Source organism: Solanum pennellii, chromosome 2 (genome assembly GCF_001406875.1).
Source record: "Solanum pennellii chromosome 2, SPENNV200".
Taxonomy (NCBI): domain Eukaryota; kingdom Viridiplantae; phylum Streptophyta; class Magnoliopsida; order Solanales; family Solanaceae; genus Solanum; species Solanum pennellii.
In genome coordinates, this window is record NC_028638.1 from 35,239,270 (window position 1) to 35,265,011 (window position 25,742).

Genomic DNA, 25,742 nt, shown 5'->3' on the forward strand with positions numbered 1-25,742 from the left:
ATATATATATATATATATATATATATATTCAAGCAACAAAAGCAATTAATTTTGCTAGAGATTTAGATAAGACTCGATATCCACCCTTAATCAATTTAATGCTCTCACAGGCTTTGATATAAGGGAAGAGAAAAAAAGTGTCATACCAAAATCATAACATGGTATTATTTGCTCAAAAAGGCAGGGGAAGAGGAAACAACAACATCAATATACCAAACCATTAAGAAAACGAATTTTTGCTGGGTATTCAAAGTTTTTTTTTTTTGCTAGAAATTCAGAATCAACAACATCAACATACCGAAGCATTGACAAAACAAGTTTTTGCTGGATATTTAAAGTTTTTTTTGCTGGATATTCAAAGCAAGCTAGGAGTAATTGTTCCTCTATTCACTTACTTAGGGGAAGTGTTGAAGAAGAAGGAAACTGACGATTGAAACATGTCAAAGGAACAGGTCGAACGCAGTTGACTGACTTGTCTACAGCAAGTATTGATGAAGAAGGAAGTTGAGGATTGAAACATGTCGAAGGAACAGGTCCAACAAAGCTGACTGACGAGTTACAATGCTGCTGAAGAATTAGAGTCGCGTTAGGATTAGACTAATTATATTTATTAGGATTATGTTTCGACTAAAATCAAGTTATGATTAGAAAAATATTATAACTAGCATTAGATTACTATTAGAATTATAGCACAATTAGGATTTAATTATTTTATTATTATAGTAGTAATAAGTATTGTAGTAGGACTCTAAGTATAGTTATCTTACGACTCTACAATTCTCTCCTATATAATGAGTATGTACTTAACATTATTATTCATCAATTCATGAATAATTGATCACATATCTATAATATCATTATTGATCAATACGATCAATACAACAAATATTGATCAACATATCAATACTATCAATATTGATCAACATATCAATTTATCAACTTATCAATAAATCATTGATTTCTCTACACAAGAATTCTACTTGGATTTTTACATGCATATATATCTTTCTACAAGTTAAATTTATCTTCTTGTACCAATTTTGTTTTTTGAGCAATGAGATGTCAACTTCATACTTCAATGAATACCAAAAAATTATGCAATGATGCATTTTAGGTAACCGTATGATTTGATTTAAAATTTAAGTTTTACTTTGGAGAATTACATTTATTAGTCGGAACTAGAGGCGTCAATATGGGATTGACCTGTTAGGCCAGTGTGATCTAGTTCGAGATTTAATAGGGTTGTGTTAAGATTTTTGCAGTCTATTTAAAAAAAATGACTTTTTAGCCCGGCTTGAATAAGCCTGCAGATTTGTGCGGCTTGAGAAATATCGGTAAGGTCAGTCCGTAGGCCAATAAAAATTAATTAAAAAATATAATTAATATTAGAATTTAAAATTAAAGAGAGTCCAAACTCAAAATAATTAAATTAATATTTTTATTTAGATATTTATACTTTTACTTGAAAAGAAAACTTAATAAATATTGTAAAAATAATTTGATTAACAAGTAGTAACATCAGCATCATGTAATATTGTTTTGTCGATATTCATGATAATTTTTTAACGGGAAAAAGGACGGATTTACGCCCAAACTTTGATAAATAGTACGCATATGCCCTTCGTTATACTTTGCGTCCACCTAAGCCCCTGACATCCAATTATAGATACATAAATGCCCCTCTCACTAACGGCCCCTTCATATTGTATACGTGTCTTAATTCTAATCAACTATCCGTTTGACCTTTCTTTTTAACCCATAAAGTAACAACCCGTCTCATAAATCCAATATCCAAAGAATTCCCTCTAAGATAAATCCTAATTAAAAGACCCAATTGGAGAACATGTAGCATGCATTGTTAATTGATTTCTTATGTTCTCATTTTCTTTGATAAATATTTTCTAATTTGAATTTTTATTTTTACTTGTCATTTTAGAAAATCAAAAAAGGATAATTTTTTTTCTATTATATCTTCAATTATTAACATTGAGTTAATATCTTTAAAAAATATAATAAATTAATATTTTTAAGACTCCATAAATTAATAAAATTGAAATGGTAAACTCACTTCACTGTTTATTAACAAGTGAAAAGGAACTGAAGAGAATGTAATGTGAATTAATAAAACACAAGAAAAGAAGACAACTCGAACGCAATAATAACTACTTGGCCCTTCCATTTTTAGTTTTTAAAGATTTTACACGGAACACATTTTTTTTTAAAGTATTGTTTTGAAAAAAAAACATATTGAGGGGTAAAATTTATCTGCGCGAATATTGATATCAGGTGTATGTTATCTGTTCAAATTTTTAGTTTATTTTACTTTATTAAATTACGTAATAATGAAAATTATATTGATTTGACGTAAACACTCGATGCGAGTAACTTTTTTCTCATATTGAGTTCTATAATGATTCTTTTTAAGTTGATCGCAAAACAAAAGAGTAAAATATGTAGTAATTGTTTTTAAAAATTGCATAAATATTTTTAAATTTTAATAAAGTTTAGAATTTAGAGTTAATTTTTAGAATTACAGTTTGAATTCATAACTTGAATGTTACGAATTGAAGTTAGTTCCTAGAATTGCAATTTTAAATTTATAACTTGAATTTAAGAAATTAAAGTTAGTTCCGTTTGTTACAACGTTTCTAATCTAGTTTCTGTAGAGGCTAAGTAATTTAGTGCAGTTGGAATTAAATTTTTTAAAAGTACAGGACTACATGTCGAGCTTTTCTACACTTTTTGAGCTGAATATTTTTCACATAAAATATTGTATTTTTAATTAGGCATAATACATATATTAGATTCTAAATTTAGCTTTAAATTTTAATTTTAACTTCCAACTTTCATAATGAACAAATAGACAGTTTTAAATATCCAACTTTTAAATAAATAAACACATGAATCCTACATGACACAGTACACGTAGGACAAAAAATGACATGTAGGACATGTATGTCTATTTGTTCAACTATATACAAATTTAAACGTCTACTTGTGCACAACTAAAATTGAATAACATAAATATAATTCAAAACCAAATTAAAAGACATATTTATATATTATGCCTTTTAATTACTATCTCTATCGCTTTGCTAGGACATGTTAGGCGATCTACTTCACGCTTGAAAGCGAAAAGTTTAGTATATTATCAGATCCTGCAAACCATCAAATAAATTAATATTTATTTTTTAAAATGATTGCCAAAACTTTAGAAACATATTATCTTTGTCTACAAAAATAGTAAAAAATTAACTTCTCTCTTCTTTCTTTTTTTCCCCTCTCCAGTATTTATTGTTCAAATATTTTTTAATAATTAATTATAATTTAAGAAAAATTATATATACTAGCAAATTAATAAATTAAATTAAATATCATAATTACATATTGATTTAATTGTGCCTTATAACAAACTTTTTGTTAGACACCTCTCTCCCTCAAACTCTCGCTCGCCACTCTCCATTTCTCGCTCGCTCCCTCTCGCTTTTATACAAACACTAGTGTATAAAATGTGTTTCTATTTGTATAAAGCGAGAAAAAATTGTATACACACATATATTTTTGTTCTCCTCTCTCCTCTCTACCAGATCTCGCTCATCACTCTCCCAGATCTCGCTTGCCATCTCACTTCTATCGCTTATACAAACAGAAATGAAACGTATAAATTGTGTTTCTGTTTGTATAAAGTGAGAGAAAATTGTATATACACTTGCAAATACATACATCTTTGTCCTACACACTATAATTATACAATACAAATATTTATCTGCCCAATTTTCTTTTGTCTTTCTCTCTTTCTCGTTTTCTACATACACAAATTATACAATTGATTTGTATACAATTGCTTTCTTTTGTATATGTATAACGAATTATACAATTGATTTTTTTGAATATGTATAGCGAATTATACATATTTATATTTGTTATAACACATAAATATAAATTGTATGTTTGATACATGTGAAAGTTAATCTAAATTCAATGATTCGTTTGTTAATAAGCAACCCAAAAATAAAGTTACAATTTGTTTCGGCAGGGTCCTTAAAAGACCAAAAATTTACTTTGTCACACCCTATTTCAAAGGAATTTAATTTGACTTGATATATGTTTTAAGAATTTTTTTTTTAATTTTAAATAAAATTATGTCAAATATATTAAATTTTTTTTTAATTTTTTAGCTTTAAATTTATCATGTTAAAAACTGAAATTAAAGTATTTTAAAAAAGAAATGAGTCATTTTTTAAAAAACAAACTAAGAATAGAAATAAATTATTTTTTAAAATTAAGAGATTATTTGTTTAGAAATTTAAGATAAAATTAATTATTATTTTTATTGAAAAAAGGCTATGTTATTAAATTTTTAGAAAAATTCATTTATGTCCATTTAAAGTTTGGCTTATTCAATCCTAGTCATCGTAGAAAAAGCTATCTATACCATTATTTTTTAACTCCTATTTTGCAAAATCATTTTTGCTTCAACAAGACCCCATATAACTTTTAATACTTATCAATAATAATGGATCAAAGGCACTCCTTTAACGTTTTCCTCGAGAACACTAAATTTTCAATTACTATTTTGCAAAATTATTTTTTACACGATGTTTTTTTATAATTCGGCACATGATTGATATTTTATTTCTTAAAAATAAGCCAAAATTCTACAATCTTTGTGGAGTTAAAAAAAATCACTCGTATTAAATAATTGAAAAACAGTCCCAAAAATAAAAAAAACTGCTATGATTCATGACACTAGATTGTTGTTTCCTAATGTTTTATGAGTCTATGTTCAAAATTTCTAGTGATTTGGAGTTGTAGAGAAAAATATATCATTAGAGGATATTGAGTTTTAAAACTTCAAATAAATTTTAAATGATCTTGTTAAGTTACGTTGATTTCAAGCTCAAAAGACGTTAAGTTTTAATATCTAGTTAAGATGAAAGTTACTCCTGAAATTTAAAATAATTTCGTGATAAATTGAAGAAATTGAAAATAATTTTATATTTTTTATGTGTTCTTGGTATACTTGAGAAAAAATAAAAAGATATTACATTGATTTAAAACCCAAATTAAAAAATGTTAGTAGCTGTTTGAGATGGTAATTTTTTTTATTTACAAAAATAAAATTAAAATTACCCATTCTAATTCTGAAAGACAATAAACACCTCAATTATAGAAATATTTAAATGACTAGACATAAATATAGATAAAATTACCAAAAATCAATTCTATTTGAAAAAAGTTTCTATGACTAGACATAAATATAGATAAAATTATCAAAAATCAATTCTATTTGAAAAAAGTTTCTTAAGGTAAGTAAAAAGAAAAATTACTTCGAATCATTTTATCATATTCTCAAAAATTTCTTATTATTTTAAGAAATTACAAAAATCCTCACTCTCCCTCCTTTTTCAAATACATCTTATATTTATTGGGACTTGACGTACCAATTTATCAGAGCGTTAAGCGTACTTTGAGATAGATATGCTTGTGTCAACAAAGATAATACATATAATACATCGAAGCATCGAAATCTTTAGATTTTAAGAAATTATCAAAATTTGATAAACAATAAAAATTCAAAGTATCTTAACATTATAAATTTACGTAATTCTTACTAAATGATAAATAATTCATTTTTATTTGTTATTGTGCTTTTCGAATGTCGATTATTAAATTAGATTATATTAATTTAATATTTTAAATAAAAAATTAAATATTTAAGAACTATATAAAAGTATTATAAATTACCATTCTTTGTATATTAATATAATGAAAAATTATATTTTAAAATATTAATCAAAGTGTTTATAATTTTAGTTTTAAAAATAAAAATTATGACAAGTAATAACGATGAACGGAGGAAAGTAATAACTTAAAAAGTTAAAGCAAGTATACATTAATTTACAAAACAAAGTTGCAACATAAAACTTAAACATCTTAAACTTGAAGTTTAGAAAAGAAGAGAACAATTACAACTATTTGTTAACCTTCTTTCTTGTTTTCCATAAGAGTAAGAAACCTTCATATTTATCCTCTCTCTTGTTTTAGCTTCTAGACAAACTAATTTTTGTAACTTCACCAACCTGGGGACCACATTCTTCAACCCTGACAAAAACACATAACCGTTTCATATTTTTATTTTTTTTAAAAATAATCTTTTGTAATTTTATTTTCAAAATAATTTGAGATAACTATTTTTAAAATTCGAAGAGTAACAAATTAATTTACCTATTTTTTTGTGTGGCGTATAATTTCGTGAAGGAGAAGAAAACAATTGGAATTTGAACTGTTTAGGTAAGGCAATTCCGTCCCTGAATTTGAGTACCGGCGTTTGAATTGCCTGAGAATTCGCCGCACCTCCGGCACCGACCAGTTTGGAGAATCTGACGGCAAGTTGGGCATGACGAGTGTGAACCAAGCCACGTGTCAATACAGTGAACATGAAAACCATGGCGACACTGAGGCAAAACTTTAATCTCATCTCCTCTAGTGTACTCCGCCAGACATATGGCGCACTCCGCTGCAGCTTCAGTACTTGAAGAAGCTGGATCAAACTTGAACTTCGGCAGCGATCGCAAAACTTTCTTCTTCAATCCTTTGTTCGCCGCCGCTGCCGACTGACCTCCGGTGCGTCGGAGCCAAGCGCATCGAGCTACTGAGATAAGTCCGATTATGCATATAACTCCACAGAGCAGGGCTGCTATGATAATGACATAATCGGGCTCCACCGGCGCAAATGACGACGGTGGATCCGCGGAGGTGTATTTGGCCGGCGGTGGGGAAGATGAGGCGGTGCTTAGCAGAAATCTAAGTACTGGAGGCGGCATCATTAATGATAAAAGAGGAATTAAACTATTTTAGCGCAAACGAGGATAGATATAATTAATAGAGGAAGTTGAAAGCTCAGTTATATATGGAAATAAAATATTGAAAATATACAATCTCTCTTGTCCCAGAGTTCAATTTATGTGTTTACTTTCTTTTTTAATCTGTCTAAAAAAAAAGGACATATTTTTATATTTACTTTATTCTTAATAAAATAATTTACAATCACATAAATTTTTATAATTCATTTTGAATTATCAATTTAATTTTTTTTCTTTCTTAAATTTGTGTTAAATCTAACTATTCTCTTTGTTTAAAAAAGAATAACTTTATTTTTTCTTTTAGTTTGTTAAAAGAAAATGACCCATTTTCTTTTTTGGCAACACTTTAATTTTACCTTTCACGTAACATGTTTAAGACCACAAGATTAAAGGGTTTTTTGAATAAATTTGACATAACTTTAATTTAGAACCACAATATTAAAAAGTCGTCTTTCTTTTTTTAAATTCCGTTTCAAGTCAAACTAGACTAATCTATTTGAAACGGTGGGAGTATATGATATAAAATGAAACGAATGGAGTCTTTTTTTTGTTTAGGAGTGAGTTAATGAATGTATGTATCCTTATTATAGAGTGGTAAGTAATTAGGATAGCTTTATTTCAATATAGGATACTTTGATGTGAATTAGAATGTAGTTGGACCTCATTTTTAATGTAGAATTTTTAAATGTAAATTTAAATTTAATCGAATTTTAATATAGATAACACATATTAGGTGAGGCAAAAAATCAAAACTTACATAAATGAGTTATAAAATTAAAAAATTATTAGGAAAAATTACATAAATGTAATATTAAAAATTATTAATTTAGTCAATAATACACACACACACTCTCTCTCTTTATATATATATATATATATATATATATATATATATATATATATCATTGACTAACGAGTAATTTTAAAACAAGAAATTTAAATGATATCAATATAATATATAATATTAAATATCAGTTAAGTAAAATTAGTTAGAAATGTATAATGTAACTACTTAGTGTGATATAAATAAAAAAGTATATATTTATAACTATTTTATTTTTAGAGGATATTTGTTTGGTTTATTAAAAAAAGAAGGGAAACTTACATAAATGTGCTATAATAATAAAATATTTACCATTTATAGCAACAATATTTTTTTTTCACTTGATCGCTTTTAATTCATTTATAATACAATTTTAATACATATTACAAAGAACAATTTATTATTCACATTTAATACAAGTTTTAATGATGGATAATACATTTATCACACATTTTAATACACTTATAATACAATGTGACCATTTTTTACCAAACAAACACAATATATTTCAAAAACAATTATAATTCAAATATATTGCATAAATAATTCACTTTTAATACATATTACAGATTTATCATAGTATTGCTATAAATGGTAATAAACAAAAAGTATCGCTAAAATCTGTAATTATTTTTTAAAATGTATTAATTTATGTAATTTTTCCAAAAAAGAAAATGATATATATTGCGATTGGACCTTGGAAGGTAGTGAGGAAGCAATATAAGATAGACTAGCGTGTGAGATAATTTTTTTTTTATTAAAGTAAAATAAACATAATTTTTAAAAAGAATTCAATATTTACTTTATATAAATAAAAAAATAATTTTGAATATGTATATAAATAATATAATTTTTCATTAAAGGAATCTGAATGAAGAGAAAAAAAATACATTATTATTCGTATTAAGTATATGATGAAATTAGGGTGTATAAAATCGAGTCGAAAATTGAACCACATTGCAAATCGAGGCAAATCGAAAAAAATTCGATTAATGATGTCGTTTGACTTGGTTTGGTGCTGGGAAAAGAATCCAACTATATTTGAGTGGTTTGGTATCAACTAAAAGAAATAAACTCAATCAAACTAACCCGACATTATGTATATCATTTAAAAAATTTATTTTATACATAAAAATATTTACTTTAGTACTTAAACTACATGGGCGTTTAAATACCCTCCTTATTATCTTCGAAGTGATTTTTTTTTCCACCCAAAGACTGTAACATCACTCTCACCCACCACAGCACAGCCATGTAAGCGCTACATCATAACCATGTAAGTATCACATCATTAATTTTTAGTTCTTTCTTATTTATTCACTATTTTTTATTAAACACTTTTTAATATTAATTATATCAAATAAGTTCAGGGGGATAATAGGACCCCTCAACCTATGTCCGAAATCTAAGAGACACAGTTATACTATACTAAGGTCCTATTACCCCCCCTGAACTTATTTTATTAATAATTTTCTATCCATTTTCGGCCTACGTGGCACTATCTTGTGGGCCCAACGATGGTTAATTTTTTTTTCAAGCTAGTGCCACATAGACAGAAAAGGGGTAGAAAATTACTTATAAAATAAGTTCAGGGGTAATAGAAACTTAGTATAGTATAAGTGTTTCTCTGAAATTTCGGATATAGATTGAGGGGGTACTTGTGCATTTTCTCAAAAATAAATAAATGAAGTTGTGGAGTTGATTAGACACTTATTAAAGAACAATTCAATTATATTTTAATAATTAAGATGGATTTATATATATATATATAAGATCATAAAAACAAAAATATAATTCTTTTATTCAAATTTGGAGAAAAAACATGAAGTCACCCCTAAAGTTATCCCAAATTTTCATAAAAAACACCTTAACTTTGAAGACGTCCTATTACCCCATAAAAGTATTGAATATCTTTGTAAAAGAGCCATTTTGACTCATTTTCTCTACTGCAAACAGATGCGTGGTGCTCACTCTTTTTATTAATTTTATTTTAATTAATTTCTTCAAACCCGACCCGGCCCAAATCGTTTCAAAAAAGAAAATTCTTGTTCTCCGTTGTTCATTTCTTAGTTTCTCTCATCATTTTCTTCAATCATAAGCATTGTTGAAGATCATCTCCTACAATTTTGATCTTTCTTGATCAAATTTCTTGGAAAACTAGTGGAGTAAAAAATGAACTGAAGAATACATGTTAGAATAATAAAAATAGCAAATCGATTCAGATGCAAATTAAACCCTCATCGGCATGTATATCAGAAAATTTGCTTGTGATTTCAATGACGAAGAATAATTCGTTGAAATCGATAGTAATGGTATTCGGAGCCATGTCTTTTGAGTGGCTGGCGATTGGGCTTGTTGTCAAACCATGGCTTGATAAAACGTGAGCTTCCATGGACAAGTCTTGGAAATATCTTGCGACCCCGACGATGGCGCTGCCGATCAAAGTTCAGAAGTTGGCAAGTCCCAGGTCGATGTTGATCCTCCCAAAAAAACAACTAATGAGAGTTTGGTTTGATTTTTGGGTTCTCAAAAATAAATGAAATTAAGAAGAAATGAAACCTCGGAGAACTTCAAACTAGCTTTTTGGATTGAAACTAAAACTAATTCATACCTTATTGAGTTGATTTCATCAGTTCTAACATAGAGTACCTGACTTTTTTGTTAGGGAAGAAGATGAATTGAAATGAAATAAATAATTAATAAAGAAAATAACTTAGATGTGGTAGTTTTTAATTGGGTTTTGACATTAAAAATAAATCTTCACGCGCATCATGTGCGTGTTCTCAAACATAATGAGAAAATGGGTTAAAATGGTCCTTTTATAAAAATATTCAATACTTTTGTGGGGTAATAGAACGTTTTCAAAGTTAAAGTGTCTTTTTAAAAAATTCGAAACAATTTCAATGGTGATATTATGTCTTTTCTCTTAAATTTGTGTAGTGTAGTTTAACTAAAAATTATCTTTTTTCCATTTAAAGTTATGCGGTGTAATTTGATATATTAATATACATATGTTTCATTCTTTCTTATATTTGTAAATTTCACTCTAAAAAGTAATAATATTTTTTGTATTGATATATTCGGATTTATAACTATAGTTTTTAATGTACAAAATATTAATAAATTAAGATATTTAACATCAAATTGTTTTTAAATCTAAATAATGTCTTTTTTTTTTATAATTGAAAAAAAATTATATAAGATAAAAAATGAAGAATATAAATTGCATATAATAACAAATTAGTATTAAAATTAAATGTTATAATCATACTTTCATTTAATTGTACCCCATAACAAACTGTTGCTATTTCACCTCTCTTCCTGGTGAATCTAGCTCGCCACTCTCGTTCTCGTTTGGCAGTCTCACTCGCCTTTCTCGCTTTTATACAAACACAAAGGTATAAAATGATTCCGTGTTTGTATAATGCGAGAGAAAATTGTATATATACATATATTTTCATTCTTCTCTCCCAGATCTCACTCGCCACTCTCACTCGTCTCTCTCACTTTATACAAACACAAATGTTATGCATTGTGTTTGTATAAAGCGAGAGAAAATTGCATACATAAATACAAATGTATACATTTTCGTCCTACACACTTATGATTATATATCCTGCCCAGTTTTCTTTTGTCTTTCTCTTTTTTCTCGCTTTAAATAAAAATAAATAATACAATTGATTCTCTTGTATATATATACCGAGACAAATTATACAATTGATTCTTTTGTATATATGTTCAGCGAAATAGCCATAGCAAACATAAAATTTGCTGTAAAGCACAATTATGCAAACTATAAATATAATATACATATATTATTTTGTATTTGCTACATGTGAAAATTGCTCTAATTTAAACTCTTTTTCAATGAGGGTTTGGGCTTCATTTTTGGGAGAGAATTAACTATTGTTAAATACATCTTCCCTATAATTTACTATATTTTTAAGTAATCAAAATTTTATAATTTCATTAGAACATCAAATAAATTACACACCACTTTATTCTAATTACTTTACTACTACTATATATATGAGTCTACAAGCAGGCATCTGTTCGTCAACATGCCTGCTTGTATGACAAGGGTATTTTTGATATTTGCTAGCTTTTGCTCCTTAAAGCTTTGGCATAATACATATATTGAATCCTAAACTTGGCTTCAAATTTTAACTTTGACCTTCAACTTTCATAATGCACAAACAGACACTTTAACTGTCCAACTTTTTAATAAATAAACACATGAGTCCTACATGGCACAATACACGTAGGACACCATGTAGGACAAAGAAATGACATGTAGGATGACACGTAGGACATGTGTGTCAATTTGTTTAACTTTATACAAGTTTAAGTGTTTACTTGTGCATACCCAAAGTTGAAGGGTATAGATGTGATTCGAAGTTAAGTTAAAGGGCCTATTTATGTATTATGCCTAAAGCTTTTGTATGTTGTTGCTTTATAATTGTACCTTTCCTCCTTTGACAAACAAACCAGCTAACATCTTCATAATTACAAATATATCCATAAAGTTCTACTCTTAATTGATCTAAGTGGGGCCAGTCGACTTTACCATGTCGGCTGATCAACGCTATGGTATATTTTAAGTTTATTAAATACATAAAAGTAGTACTCTCTCCGTTTAAAAAAAAATGTTTACATTTTCTTTTTAGTATATTTAGAAAAGAATAATCTTTTTTTTTTTTGGCAATACTTTAATTTTAACTTTCCACAATGACATGTTTAAGAGGCTATTTGGATGGATTTAAAAGATGATCAAACTGACTTTTTAAGTCAGTCTTTGACTTATTAGAGTGTTTGACAATTATCAAAGTGACTTATTTTAGTCAAAAATAACTTATTTTAAGCCAAAAGCTAAAAGTTAGGTGAGAAATGTTTTTTTTCAACTTAAAAGTCATTTTATGTTGACCAGGTATATTATCTTTTTGCTCTTAGCTCTTTTATTATTATTATTATTATTATTATTAGAATTATTATTATTATTAGAATTATTTTCATTCTTATTATTATTTTATTATTATTATTATTAATAATTATTATTTTTATTATTTTTATTATTTTTATTTGTATTATTATTATTATTATTATTATTATTATTATTATAATTATAAAAAAATTGATGATAAAGAAATATGTGAATGATAGAAAATATTATTACTTATGAATGTAAAATATTATTATTATTTTTATTATTATAATTATAATTATAATTATAATTATAATTATAAAAAAATTGTGATGATAAAGAAATATGTGAATGATAGGACATATTATTACTTATGAATGTAAAATATAAATTAATTTTGTTTTAATTTTTTTAAGTATAAAAGCATTAAATTAATCAGCTTTTTATCATGTTAACAATTTTAAGGGTATTTTAGACATTTGATTAAAAAAAAGTGTTAACCAACACTTATTTACCAAACACATCAACAACTTTTTTCCAACTAAAACACTTTTATCCAAACACATAACTACTTATTTTAAAAACAAATTTCAGCACTTCCAAAAGTACTTTTTAAAAGTCGTTTTTTTAAGCCCATCCAAACGGGCTCTAAGACCATAAGATTAAAGGACATTTTAGTACATTTGACATAACTTTAATTTAGAACCATAAGATTAAAAGTCTTCTTTCTTTTCTTAAACCCCGTTCCAAGTCAAACTAGGACATCCTTTTTGAAACATAGGGAGTACTACATATGAAAATAATTAAAATTTTTAGGCATAATAAATAAATGTGCCATTTAACTAGGCTTCCAATCACATTTATGCCCTTCAATTTTGGATGTGCACAAATAGAAACTTAAACTTGTACAAAGTTGAAGAAATAGACACACATGTCTTACATGTCATTCTACATGTCATTTTTTATCCTACGTGTATTGTGCCATGTAGGACTCATGTGTTATTTATTTAAAAGTTGGATATTTAAAGTGTCTGTTTGTGCATTATGAAAGTTGGAGATCAAAGTTAAAATTTGAAGCTAAGTTTAGGGTCTAATATATGTATTATGCCAAAATTTTATATACTTAAAATGGATTATATATTTAAAATTACATTAAAAAAATACTACATATCACATAATTAATAATTGTTTGACACTTTAAATTCTATTAATACCACGAAGATTAAATAAATTAAAATAATATAAGTAATGCCGTAAATTACAATAATTAATAACTTAAATATTTAAAAGTGATATAAGAAAAATTCAATTGATTCTTGAAATTCTGTTGGTACCACATAAAATTTGATTAGGTGATAAAACATATATTGTTTAAAATTGACAAAAAATATACTACAAATTACGATAATTAACAAAAAAAAAAAAAACACGACTCCAAAAAATCTATCAATTGATACCACATAAATTGGGACATGGGAAATAACATATTCTATTTAAAGATTACGTCAAAAGGTAATATAAAATACAGTAATAAACAACTTAAGAAACATAAAAAAAATGCTTATTTATTTAAATTCTACATATGCCACATAAATCGAAACAAAGAGAGTAATATATATTATTTTTAAAAGTATGTAAAAACGTAATATAAATCACAATAATTAACAACTTAAAACATTTTAAAAATCATATATAAGTTTTTATAATTTCTCAAGTTCCATAATATTATATAAATTTAGACAAAGAATTACCCTCTCTGTCACTTTTTAAATTATCATCCTTATTATAAATAGTTAATCCATAATAGTTGTCATTTTTATAAAATTAATGCATAAATTACAATATTCTTCTTATTTTGTCCGTATGAATATTAGCTTTGAAAATATACATTTGACCAGCATAGAAAAACGAAATAAATAATTTATATTCATTGATCAAATTAATTATTCTAAATAAATTAATTCATATTTCATCGTTGAAAAATTTGACTGAAAAATAATCAAACAAACATAGAATAGCAAACTCACTTAGTTTCTTAATGCACGTGAAATCTAAAATGGTGACATAAAATAAGATCAAAGAAAATTATATATATTAGGTCCCGCGCTGACACAAAATCCTCTATCTAGTATTAACTATAATAATGTTAATTTTAATAAATATTGGACTCTCCTAGATATTTCTTTTTAAAGGAGTATATGACTAATATACAAGTCACAGTTTGCAGTTGTGTCATGTGTGTTTTATCAACAGGCTTGCTTGTTTGGCAATTGCTGAGTTTATCATGAAAAGTAATAACAAAAGAGTCATTCCGTTAATGCATTGACAAACCTCTAACTTTATTTGTGGACGGTGAAAATTTGTGAAACTCTTTCGGATGTGTTTAATTTTAGTTATTTGATTTTAGTTATGATTTTTAGAGGTATTCGATTTTAAATTCTTGTTCATGCTGATATAAAATGTATTATATCTTCTTGAAAAGTGATCTAAAAGATTTCACCACAAATTCATTAAACTCATGAAATATTCAAAAAAATATCAACCTAAATCATTCTAATATGGAAAATACTTCACTAATGGTTACCCTTGAATTATCGAGATTAAGTCCAAACCATCCTAGTTCGAGAAATACGTTACTAACCGTCTCGAATTATATATGAAGATTAAGTCCAAATCATCCTAGTTCGAGAAATACGTCATTAATGACCCTTGAATTATGAAAATCAAGTTCAAATCATCATAATTCGAGAAATTCGCCACTAACAACCCTCTCAAATTATGATGATTAAGTCCAGATCATCCTAATTTGATAAATACATCACTAATGACCCTCAAATTATGAAGATCAAGTCCAAATCATTCTAGTACGAGAATACATCACTAATGACCCTCGAATAACAGAAAAATATTATGAGAGAAGAATCAAGAGGATAAATTAATTTGTACTCATATTAATTTATTAATAAAATATTCTTGTTTCTATGTATTTTATTTATGATTAACTTATTTTTTATATATTTAAAATTTGTTACAAACACTATTTATTTATTAACAACTTCCTTAAAAGTATTGTTGCTCCTTAAAATATTCTTTTATTACCTTATTGCCCCAACTGCACAGTTGCTTTTTTCAAAATTCTATTAATATCATATAAATTGAAACATGAAAAATAATATATATTTATCTATAAATTACATAAAAATTATTATAAAGATTCAAATATTTAAAAAACAAACGAATTGGGTTGAGTTTTCAACAAATATTTAGAAGACATAAACAAACATAGTAAGTAATTGCCTAATCAGAATAAAAACAACTTCTAGAAAAGAAGATTCATTTTTATAAAATTTTGGAATTATTAATGTAGCCTTAAAAATCAAAAGGAAAGTTCATTTTCTTCTATTCAAATTGTAATCGTACATACGAGAAAAATCATGTGTGATCAACAACTTCATGGCTAAATCTAGATTTATGGTACAAAACTGTAGGTGGTAATAAGGCAAACAATAATAGTGGATACAATTAATCATGTATATGTTTCATGTTTCTCTATGAAATTGCTAACTATACTTTGTACCACATTCCTCTATAAACATAAGATAAAGAGAAGAAGCAAGCCACTATTCAATACCATATGTATGTGTTTACCTGCTTCTTTTTCATCTTTTAGGAGCAGGTTTCGCAAACGAAAAGTCGTCTTCGTTCCCGGAGGATTCTTCATTTTGAGGAACATGCACTTGAAGTTCAGTATCATCATGATCAGTAACATGTGCAGTTGAGTGTTCCTCTGCAAGGATTATCGGTGTAGTTGGATCATTCTCGAGGTCAGATGCTTCTAGATCATCGTAGCCATTGAAACGTGTTGAGTGACCGGTTGTTTTAAACCGATGAAGTGTAGGACCAATCGATGGGTGTAGAGGTGAACCCACAGAGGATCTTGGACTTGCATTGCCTAGTGTCCGTATGGATTTGTCTCCCTTAGCTACCTGTTTCTTCTTCACCGCCATATGCCACTTCTTTAATGCCTTTGAGGTTTGTTCATCAAAAATGGATTTCTTCATGTTGGAGCCCATCTGCATGAATTACCATTAGGCCTATTTCGCCATGTATAATACAGCAAGTTATCGCTAAAACACTAAAAAGATCATGTATAATATTGGACTGAGGTGATCCTAATTGGAGTGACATGAACAATGTGGATTTATATAATACAGCAAGTTATTGCTAAAACACTAAAAAGTTCATGTATAATATTGGACTGAGGTTATCCTAATTAAAGTGACATAAACAATGTGGATTTATATAACCGACCCCAACTTGCTTGGGATTGAGGCGTAGTAGTTGTTATTCTAGTAGGAAAAACTTCATAGTAGTTTCCTATTGCACATTTTTTGTCATGTGTTTTCCTGCAATATGTTTGCTTGTATACTAGCAAAGTGCTTGTCCAAAGCAAAATGGTGTGGAAAGAACCTACACACATTTATTCTTTCAATTTGGGGGTGGGCGGGGGGAGAAGAGATAACCACGACACGTGGGAACTTCCAATGAGTATTTGGTAAAAATACCTGAGTAATAAGGGCATAGAGCGGAAGAGTGATATAGCTGCATAAGAATAAAACTCCCACCCTGTAACGAGACAGGAAAATAGATTCAGTAGAGTAATATAATCCACCCAATAAGTGACTTTCTGTTGCAAGTAACATTACCCCAAAGCAATTTTCGCAATGACAAAACCAAACTTGTCATGGAAGCAAGATTTTAGCCCATACTCATACTGCAAAATAAGTAATCAGATCAAGATTTTTCAGTCAATAGTTTCATGGTTCAAAAAACTGAAATATCTTTGGATGTTTGAAACAAGGGGAAGAAACATTACCCATATCCATAAGAAATATGTTATTTGGAACGCATTCTGTCAAGTTGAAATGAGAGCTTAGCATTAGATATACATTAGGAGAAAACTATTGTAAGCTATGTCTATAAACAGATGGAGACGAGAATTGCAAAAAATAGATGGAGATTCAGATAAAGCAAACTACTAATATAATCCAAACCCCAGCACTATTCCCCCTCCTTTCCATTTTCCAGTAGAATTCCTCAACATACAATGCACCAAGCAGCACACAAGATTCAAAAATTACTATGCAGTGTTAGCCACACATTATCTCGCACAAATCATTCATAGAAACAGGCAAAAGATAATCATCGTCTTTTTATTTCTTGCTATTGCTTTTTATTCGATTTAAAGGTCGTGATGAGGTTTAAGCCAATCTGAAAGTAAAGGTCTTTAAAGTGGTATTGAATAATCAGATTCACATGTACGTTCGTTGCTCAGGCAACTTCTAGAATACAATTAATTATGGCACTATAGATGGACCAGCAACACTGAAACTGACATATATTCCAGTCATCTAATTTTCTAATACTGGCTTATAACATATATCTGAGAGGGATGTGTAGTACCTGAAATAAGGCAAAATGGATGAGGTGAAGAACCAACTGAGGTCGTCCAAACCAAAAATAGTTGTCTGAGCCTTGAACAAGAGGGATTCCCTGGACTACTGCATGTCTCTCCGAGATGTCAAGAGCCATTCTTGTCAACACCGCCTGAAGCTGTGTTCCAACAGCTAATATGATCTGAGAAAAATTAATCATCAGAATTCCCTGCAACGGAATCAAGAAGGTGGACAAGGCAGATAAAACCTTACAATCAAAGGAATTAAGGATGCCCAAAACAATGCATGCCACCCTGAAATTTAACAAATGTTTCAGAATTGTATCAATGTCAAGTGACGAACTTGATTACTGAAAGTAAAATAGAAGAAATGAAAGAATTGCTCAAACATGTTTCCACCGCTGTATATAACTTACCACTAACATTTAGGAGCAAGAAAACAACAAATGATCCCCACAAAACTGGACTGCCAGTAGAAAACATAAGTCAGTTGACATGATATAGGTTGCACCCCTACAGTTCTTGTTTGATAGGAAGATTGAGCTAAAGAAAATAACATATCTCACTACCTGACACCAACAACTACCTTGAAGTCATCCTCTAATGACCTTTTGATATACTTTTGGAAGTTAAATTTACTTCCAGGAGCTAAATGAACCTGTACGAGAAACATTATCTATAACTTCTATGGAACACAGAGAAGAAAGGTATCACCAAAAATAACTAAAAGAACTAACAATAGTTTCAGAACCAAGCAGAAAAGGAAACTCACACTGATAAAGCCATTGCGGAGGGTCAAGTAATCTGACTTATTCACGGACCTGAAAAATTGTCTGAAGAAACATCCCTGGTAGAAAAGGATTGTAACATTCAATGACCTCCACTCTTCTTTTCAATGTGCTGAAGAACAACACAACTCTTATAGAGAATGAAAATAACAATATCTCATACTCACAATGTAAAAGAAGATTGGAATATTGGTCCAGAAACTAGTATGTGCTCTGACAAATGATGTCTCATGAGTAAGCCTAAATCTTGAAGGATCTAAAAGTTACGTGTAAGAAATAGTCAATTCCCAATGCAATGAAACGAGGACAACGAACATAGTTTTACAAGCAAATCAGAAATTTCCACCATTGTGCAGCAAACTTAGACATACCATTTGAAAACTCATAGTCATGGGTTGCGGTCTCTTGTTCCCAGCATTTCCAGCCACGAATCTGAAGAACATACTTTCAAGCATTAGACATTCTAAAATCTAAAATGGAGAGTAACGAATATCAACAAAGAACAAAACCCTGAACCATGATCAGTCCACCATGACCAAATCACCAATTCTTTTTATAAAGTTCTTGACCGAGTATCCAGAGTTCCAGTCTTTCAGATTATTGTGGAGGGTCAGTTTTCACTCCCAGTAACAAATGAGTTTTGGTATCTGGTCAATGATCCTTAAGTTAGGGTCTTTCTTTTTTTTCTTTTGCTGACCAAGAATTCTATCTGGGGCCAACCCTTGGGACCAACTGCAGACTCCAAAATTTGGCAATAATGGGCTCACCCCACTACTTCTTTCTATTTAAATACTAGGTTTAGTTCTCGTGGTGCATGGCTTGAACCTCAAACGAGTATTGAACGTTTGTCCAAATTTGCTAGCTCAACTGAATTCTTTGACGGGCTCAAGGTATGGACCAGAGAAACCATCAAAATATATAGAGACAAAAACGGATACCTGCTGAAGTTTCTCTTGATATTCCAAAAAAGTCACACGCAAATGGCACAGCAGTACAAGTATAATACAGTAACTAATGTAAAGTAGACTTTGAGTTACCTTAAGTTTTCCCAGCCACATAGTGATAGCACTGTATATCACATGAAGGACCGCCAAAAAGAAGATAAGGATGTGTATCTGATGCAGTGCGTCGATAGAAATGAGAGAGACTCGTCCCTGTTACATTACTCCAATTAGTTTAATGAAGACAGCCCAGCATGCTGTAGTAAAGTAAATTCAGAGCAAGCACTAGACAAAGATCCAAACCACAAAGGTAATTAGTAAGTTGAGCTAACTGTAACCAAAGTAACACTTATATGGGATGTATTGTCTTTTTTGAGAATGGCATGCTCAATCAGTATGTAAGAAAATATATTAATAATGGCATAAACCCAGCATTAAGATGGTGCTGGTGCTATTGATAGAATGGAAAAATCTCAAAATTACTTCAGGAAACTACTAAAACGTCACGGGGTGATGTTTCTGGTTAACCAATAGCTAACAGTATATTTAAAGGACACAAATTCTCATTCTGGTGGAGATTATAGCTGAACTAGAAAGCCTTCCATATTGCTATAGCAAGTGCTGCTTCACAGTTTCACTTGTCCCTGCTGCTGACACAAGCAGAAAATCTGTGAGACAAGTCTTCTACAGCTTTTGTAAACCACTAAAACTTGAGCGACAACACATGGTTCACACCAAATAAGACTAGCACTCTCATCATTTTCTTTAAATGGTCATCCAATAAGTGAATGAAGGATTCTAGGTTATACAAAGAAATCAAGCTGGCTAAACTTCCACTTAGTTATTGTCTCACAACTTGCTGCTCATTTATTGCACATGTGGCACTCTAGTTTTAACATACCGAGGTTAATACCCCCATCCCTACAAGATTCCCATGGAGGAACATACTACCAAAGTGTATATAAGTTGGAGCAAGGCAATCATTATCAGGTGGATCTTTTAAATAATTATCCATATTAGGTGTATCCAGAATATGGATCCTTCTAACCAATGTATGAGTTGAACTAGTTATCTTATTTGTAAGCACTCTCCATTTTTGGAAGAAAAAAAAGTTGCTTACCATTTGTTGAAGGCAGAAACTTAATTTCATGCTACAGCCTACAGGCATGCAATAAAAATTACTTTCCATATGCCTAGATACTGGAATGAGAAGTGTAATTTTATTTGCATCTTCTTCTTCACAGCTCTGATCGTTTATGCAACAAACATCTTTAAAGGTTTATGCATGATAACGGATTGTCTCAGTTTAAAAAACACAATTAGTCTGCCACCTATTAATTCAAGAAAAGGGTAATTGACTAGAACAAGCAAAACTTCTGCAAAGTGATTTTTGCTATCCGACATATTTATACAATTACATTTATTATTATGTACTCCATATACAACTTTATGACTTACATCATCACATTTAGGCTCTGCACCAGCCAAAATCCTGCGCTCATGCCATAAAAGCCTCCGGCGATGTTCCTCCGTTTTATCCTCTTTGTGAACAGCAGGGCAAGGGAGCAGAGTGTTAGCCACATCCGTGGGGATACAGATTCCAGCAATATAATACTGGCTGAACACAAGGGTTAATGAGATAAAACCAAGAACCATCAACTCTGCAACAATTAGAGAGAAGGGGCCATTAATGCATGCAGAAAACTAGAATTCCTAAGGTAAAATGATAACAAGTTGAGAGCACAAAAAATTACCAGCCTTAATCTTTTCCAAAGCCTCAAATAGAGCTTTCTTATGCCTCTCTGTGAGCCACTGCAAAAAGATTTTCATTTCGTAAGTAAATTGTTAGTGAAATTAAGTTCCACGGCAGCAATAAACTAAGTGAAATCACATGGAAACCCAACAATCAACATAAATTGGTAGAAATCATGTAACGTCTGTGTACTTCAAAATGCTCCCAGACAAAGAAAAGGCAAGCCCAAACATTCCAATTAAAGGATGAGGAATGAACTCCAAGTAGATATCCTCAACATAACATATCATTAGGAAATACAGTTTTTGCTGGATGAAAGGGAAGGTTCAGTTCACACAGCATAACACAGGCAATAAAACCCCCTTTTGCCCTCTAACCTTATTTGTTTAATGATCAAAAAACTCAAACAGAAGCAGAAAACGGCGATTAATGGTAGAAAATAAATATTAAAAAAGGAACAGAGTAATGGCATCAATCGCATAGACATAATTTCAAAGAATCCAATTTGAGTAAAGAACTCGGAGGTGCAAAAATCTCCCCAACCAAAAGAAAAGGCACATTTCTTTTGGGGGTAAAGTAACAGAAAAGAACAAGATAATAAATTCAAACACTATAAAACACCTCAAAAGCTGGAAAAGGATACCAGCAAAACAGGAAGAACAAAAGGAAAGGGGCTAGGGATTACAAAACAAAGGTATAAAAACATAGACAAAAACAACCCATCTTTTGGTAATCAGTATCTAAGCAGTCAAGAACATTCTCCAGTCTCCAGTAACAAAAAGGCATAGTCTTGACATAAGAATCTAAGAGTCAAACAACAAACACACATAACAGCAAAATCCTCAACACCAAAACCAAGAAACAAGAAAAGGAATTTCCTATTGCAATGCTGCTGGAAAGGAGATAGATCTTTCAGTGAGCAAAATAGAGATAAATTGTAAACTAAAATCCAAGATTAATCAAGAATTAGAAACCCACATTCAAGAAAAGTAATATTAAAGAACAATAATGTAAAAGGACTAGATTTTTAAGTTCCATACTGTGCCAAGTTTATGGATAATCTTCTCCAAAGCAATAGAAATGAGAATAATAACTGCACAAACACCAGCAACAGCCCAAGTAGGTGTCTGATCAAGCTGTCTTGATGTACCATCACCCCCACCAGCCATTGCCACCACCACTCACACAAAATCTTGAACTTTCAGATGCAGAGAAAGCAAAAAAAAAAAAACTCCTAAAAATCAATAGATATCTATCTAATAATCTGGTCAGTAAAATTGGGTTTGAACACTTATTAAGATGCAGTAAATGCATGCATTTATTTGCACTACTAATTCAAAAGAAGAAAACTGATATTCCCAGTTGCTAGTACATAGATGTATGTAAATTAAATGACTAATGACAAAGACCTTCCTTAATTAAAATGGACAACTACTTATATACTCCATATATAGATTTTTCCATTAATAATCTTTTTAAGACAATATTTATGTATGTACTCACATAGGCCAATAGAAGAAGTCAACGATTAAAGATTAAGGTTGTTTTTGTAATGCTAAATGAGGATTAGGGGAGATGGACAATGGGTTTAAGGTTTTAGGTTTTATTAAATTAAAATTTGATTTTAAACCTTATCAGTAATTTCTATATATGTTCTTGAAGTTATAAATGATCTAAATTTATTGCTCTTGTCGTTGACTCAAAAGGGCAAAATTGAACCTTTAACTTTATTAAATTGGAAATAAATTTATCCTAAATGTTTAGTTAGTAACAACATTTTAGAACTAATTATTACGAGATAAGTTATATTAATATAAAATTATAAATAGTGGAATGAATAATTTCATGATAGACTAGTCTCTTCAATCAAATATAAGATAAAATTATTTTATATTTTATTTCTAAAATTATTATTTCATTCGTTTAAAAAAAATGATCAAGTTTGACTTGAAACGAAATTTAAGAAGAAGAAAAAGTATTCCCTTCGTCCCTAATTATTTGTCAACTTTTCCTTTTTAGTTGTCACTAATTATATGTTTATTTGAACAAATCAAGAAAGGACTAAATATTATTATCTATTATATCCTCAACTAATTACTTTGAAAAATGTTGAATTTTTTTAAAATCTTAAATTTTTAATTCATCCACTTTATAATTAATATGGGTAAAATGATAAACTCATATGTCAATAAATTGCTTTCTTAATAGATGTGTGAATTTAAAAGTGGACACGTAATTAGGGACAGAGGGAATAGATTTTTTAATTTTAATTCTAAATTAAAGTTATGTCAAAATAGTCTTTAGTTAGTCTTGTATCTTAACCCATGTCAAGTGGAAAGTTAAAGTTAATATATTATCAAAAAGAGAAAACGATTCATTATTTTTTAAACAAACAAAAAAAAATTATATCATTCTTTTTAAGACTAACGAAATATATCTTTAATCACATATCAAAATATAGAATAATGTATATATATTTTATATATGTTTGAAGAGTGAATTAAGGTGTGAACAATTATAACAGCGTGAGTGGGTGGTGAGATTATGAGGCGCTGATCGCGTCAATTTGTCTCATCAACAAGGAAAATTGAAATGGGAAAAGAACAATCACTTATGACATTTGACAACATATAATAATTAAAATATGTTGAGAATTGATTTTTTTAAATGTATATTTTCATAAGTGATATTTATAAAATTTGAATTAAATAAATTTAACAAGTTTTTTTAATTATAATTAAAAGATGTTAACTTATCAATTTTGCTAACAAAAATCTTTATTTTTCACAAATTTTTACTCCTTGTTAATATCATCATATTAATTATACTTTCTGAATTGCTCTAACATATAATTGTATTTTTCTTCATTAAAATCTTGTAAATTACGTTTGACAGAAAAAAATAAAGTAAAAGTTTGTCGAATTCACTTAATTTGTCAGCTAAATTAAGCGTTTCTACTCAAAAGCTCTTGTCTTTCTAGAATGGGTCAACTAAATATTACTATGACATTTACTGTCTTTCTAGAAAGGGTCAAATAAATATTACTATCCCATTATTTTTATTACTATATAATAGTAAAATGATAAAATCAACTCAAATTATGTGAATATGAAATTTTATAAATATCTAAGAGCTGAAATATAATGAACTTTTATTAGTTATAATTTGTCTAATTACGTAGTATAGCTATACGTTTTTCTGTTTGCATATCTCGTTGTAGATTAATTTTTTCTACAAATTAAACTCTTAACTTAATTAATGAGACGGAAATTTAAATTATTAAAATAGAAAATAATCCCACGAATCATAGTTATTGATTTGATAATAATTTCTTGCCAAATATGAACATTTGCTAAACCAAAAAAAGGAGAGGATAATTAGCTTCCTAAATAAACATGTCAAAAAATGACTTAATAAATATACAAACATCATTAACAGAGATATAGTTGCATCAAACATCACACAATTGATTGAAATATACAAATAAGAAAATGTATGCTAACGTTAAAGCTATACAAATAATCGTTGAAATTCAACGTATACTTGTTGATAACATATAAATACAAAAAAATTAAATGTGTATAATTGTTGACGTAGAAAGAGGGTCTAAAAAGGTCTTTTAAGAAATCACAATAAATATTGATACGCTAAATCCATAGAATTATATATAACATAATATGAAATGTATTGATAGAGATACATATCATAAAAAATTTACAAAATAAATTATACATTTACCTCAAATTCTTCGTTTCACCTTTGGTCCATTGACCCAAATTCAACATTTTCTTCTTGAGATGTTTTAAAAATATGCATAAGTTGTTGCATCTTCATTAGGCTAGTGTGGTGCTTGGATCTAATTATTGTTAATTAATTCAAGATATAGTAAGAGATATTGCAATTTCTAAAAAATTTTAAGTTAGGTTCAAAGAAAAATTTGAAAATCGTCTAAACTTTAGATATGTATTTATATACCTTAAGTAATTCTCTTGGAATGAGTTTGTTCATCCATGATTTTGTATGTATCTATGGAGATAACTGAAAACTAAAGAAATCAATGAAATATGATAAAATAAATATAATAAATAAATAAATAAATAATCGCCCAAAATTTGAGAGGGAGATACAAAATTTAAAATTTCATTGTGCTCGAGTGAATTAAGGAGAAAAATTAATAAAAATATTAGGATGAGAG

General features: G+C 28.8%; 2 protein-coding genes across 2 annotated transcripts; both read right to left on the reverse strand.

Moving 5' to 3' along the window:
- Positions 1-5,853: 5,853 nt before the first annotated feature.
- LOC107010406 (RING-H2 finger protein ATL80-like) lies at positions 5,854-6,928 on the reverse strand. Its single transcript, XM_015209689.2, has 2 exons — positions 6,229-6,928; positions 5,854-6,105 (listed from the first exon to the last, which is right to left on the reverse strand). Exon 1 carries the CDS (start codon positions 6,828-6,830, stop codon positions 6,291-6,293), a length of 540 nt encoding a protein of 179 aa, XP_015065175.1. The 5' UTR covers positions 6,831-6,928; the 3' UTR covers positions 5,854-6,105; positions 6,229-6,290.
- A 9,051-nt stretch (positions 6,929-15,979) lies between these two features.
- Positions 15,980-22,947, reverse strand: LOC107008864 (MLO-like protein 10). Its single transcript, XM_015208066.2, has 15 exons — positions 22,588-22,947; positions 21,549-21,606; positions 21,253-21,455; positions 19,891-20,007; positions 19,225-19,285; positions 19,021-19,109; positions 18,838-18,912; positions 18,635-18,723; positions 18,482-18,531; positions 18,319-18,359; positions 18,074-18,247; positions 17,487-17,522; positions 17,317-17,384; positions 17,176-17,236; positions 15,980-16,683 (listed from the first exon to the last, which is right to left on the reverse strand). Exons 1-15 carry the CDS (start codon positions 22,714-22,716, stop codon positions 16,270-16,272), a joined length of 1,665 nt encoding a protein of 554 aa, XP_015063552.1. The 5' UTR covers positions 22,717-22,947; the 3' UTR covers positions 15,980-16,269.
- Between the last annotated feature and the right edge of the window lie 2,795 nt (positions 22,948-25,742).